A 2,580-nucleotide genomic window follows, 5' to 3' on the forward strand; every position below is an offset into this window, starting at 1 on the left:
CACCTAAATATCAATACAATCCTACAATAAACAGAATTCTGTGGAGCCCGGAAAAATGTTCCAAAGCCTACTGAAACCATGATAAAAGTTCACAATATACAGGTGAAAAAAAAACCAAACAAACACAAAACAAGATGATCACATTTCACAAAACACGTGCATCTGTATGGACAAGAAAAAAAAGTTAAAGAACATAAAGATCAATAACCATGTCTTTTAAAATTCGTTTCTCTATTTTTTCTAAACTTTCTACGACAATAAAACTTCTAATACAAAACCTAATTTTTGAAAAGTACAGAAACAAGACATTACAATTACCAAACACAACTACTTATTGCATGCAACTATTAAAAAGTTTCCAGGAAAATTCTATTCCCTTAGCTCAGGTCGTTTCTCACCATCCTAAAAATAACAAAATTTCAAAAAGCAACTAAATCAATGAACAGATATATTTCCCACTTAAAAAAACAAGGTATACGCAAAGAATTCCAGCAAATCTCTATCACTGCCCCACAACCTCACGTTAATTGGAGCGTTAAGTTTACAACTGAGTTTCCGGCTAATTTTCAAATTCACCTCACGCCTGATTCTAGCTCTCAACTTTTAAAACACAACAATGCATTTAACTGGGAACAAATGTTTACGTTACACAAAATAAAAATACAAAAAGACAACCACTAAATAACATGACCCACGCGATTTTCCTTCCTGAGTAAGCAACTATTTCTTTGCAAGTCTCTTCCCATTCAAATTGTGTGGAACCAAGGGTAAACTAGTAGCGATGACAAAAACAGCATGTTGGTCAAATATGTCAATTGGGGCAGAGGGAGCAAGAATATTTAGACCAGTACACGAACTCCACTTTCCACTTGCTAAATTTAGTAATTACTAGTAATTCAAAGTTTCCTTCCATCTTCGCCTCGAATATTCTGTCAAAATAGCTAACGTTAACTCGAACTGTTTTAATTTAAATTTCTAATCTACCAGACTATTTAAAATGCTACCTGGTGGAAGCCACAGGACATTAGGACCCAAATCATCTTCTCAAAGGATCCCGACCCCCAAATGGTCCGAAGCTTGCAATAATAAAGCGTATTTAAGATTATTCAAGAAACGGCCGTTAGACCCCTTTCCGGTCAAAGACACCGGCCGGCGAAATCCGCGGAGGCGGAGAGGGGGAGGGGAAGCGCGGCGGCAGAGCTGAGGAAGGAACTAGGCCCATCCCTGGTGGACAAGCAGGCCTACAGTAGCTAGACGGTAGGGGATGCCCAAACAGGACAGAAGGCTGAGCATCTTAAGTCGGTTCTAGAAGAGAGAGCCTGGGATTACCTCGGAAAGGGCGAAGTTCCTCGCCGGGAAGGGAGGGAGCGGATGGGGGTGGGGGGGCCGGAAAATGGATCCCAGGCCCAGGCGGGGCTGTAGCCGGGCCTGAGACGAGCAACGACAGCGTCTCCGAAGAAAGGTTCCATGGAGGGCCCCGTGGGGTCCCAGCGGTCCTTTGGGAGCAGAAGAGTCTGAGGAGCGCTTACCTTGATAGTTCCTGTTGAATTTCCCGGAATTTACTGACCACGAAAGACCTAAAAATCTGCTCGATGTTGGTCGCCATGGCGTCCGCTCCGTTCTCTCAACTCCTCCTCACTAGTCCTCCAGGCTCCCAGCATGCCTCGGGAGGAGGCGCAGCGGCCAATTCCGTCTCTCGCCGTCCTGATTGGCTCCTGTGGGAGAGCCCAGACCGGCACGCTCCGCCTCCGAACCTATCAGTGAGCACGGCCCCGCTCTCCTTCGCTGTTTCTGAGCGTCTAGGGTAGAGCTGCTGACGTTTGCGCCGCGCACGACTGTGTCCGCCATGTTAGTGACTGACGCAGGCGCCATTACAGGAGAAGTCTCTCTCGAGGTGGCTGTGTCAGCTTCAGTTGTCAGTCTTCACCAGCGTTCGTGGGGGAGGGGGCGTTTAAGAGGCTTATTTTAGTCACTAACTACCCGAGATTAAATTCCGTGAGGAAAGGGAGCGGGAAGGGCAACAGGGTGCTCCAACATGTCTCCCGCGTTTCGGCAGGGGAGATCCCTCCGGGAAAGCATATTATCAGCGCCTGCCCACCGTACGAAGAATAACGTTTTCATCCCCCCATCTCTCTCCCATGGCATCCTATAATCAGCTTTCCCCCCCCCCCCCCATTTTAGCATTGGGTCAGAGGTCACGAGCCAGCTGAGCTCAAACCCTGGTGCATTGTAATCTCGTCAGGAGCCAGGCGCGTCACGAGACTTTTGCACAGTAGCCGGTCAGTTCTGATTCCTAAGCAACACACAAGCAGCTGAACATGGGTTTAGCATTTTGGCGCTCCCCACCCTCAGAGCTCAGGAGGTTCTGGAGGGGGAGAATAGATTTTACGTGGCACCTGGTACCACAAAATTAAACACTGTAAACGAGTAAGGCTTAAGAGATTTGCTCGGGAGGGGAGGTTCAGGCCGCGCCCGAGAGCGAGAGGGAATCGTTCTTGATTACCACGGGGTGGGGACCACGGGCCGCGCCAGCCAATGGGGAGGCGAAGCCAGTCGAGGGCGGGATGGGAGGGGTGTGCG

At 48.3% G+C, this 2,580-nt stretch overlaps 1 protein-coding gene across 6 annotated transcripts in view; it reads right to left on the reverse strand.

The window, feature by feature from the left end:
- Positions 1-1,664, reverse strand: part of SON (SON DNA binding protein) — a 31,047-nt gene extending 29,383 nt beyond the window's left edge. For 3 of the 6 annotated variants that reach the window (XR_003514666.1, XM_027563985.1, XM_027563114.1), the window contains exon 1: positions 1,530-1,663. Coding sequence is in view for 5 of the 6 variants with exons in the window: in XM_027563985.1 (XP_027419786.1) it covers positions 1,530-1,606 (77 nt within the window). In the remaining variant the exon portion in view is untranslated. Of the gene's footprint in view, positions 1-1,529 lie in introns of all 6 variants that reach the window. The other 3 variants (XM_027561341.1, XM_027561981.1, XM_027564651.1) reach the window with 3 other exon arrangements.
- Between the last annotated feature and the right edge of the window lie 916 nt (positions 1,665-2,580).

Source organism: Bos indicus x Bos taurus, chromosome 1 (genome assembly GCF_003369695.1).
Source record: "Bos indicus x Bos taurus breed Angus x Brahman F1 hybrid chromosome 1, Bos_hybrid_MaternalHap_v2.0, whole genome shotgun sequence".
NCBI classification, from domain to species: domain Eukaryota; kingdom Metazoa; phylum Chordata; class Mammalia; order Artiodactyla; family Bovidae; genus Bos; species Bos indicus x Bos taurus.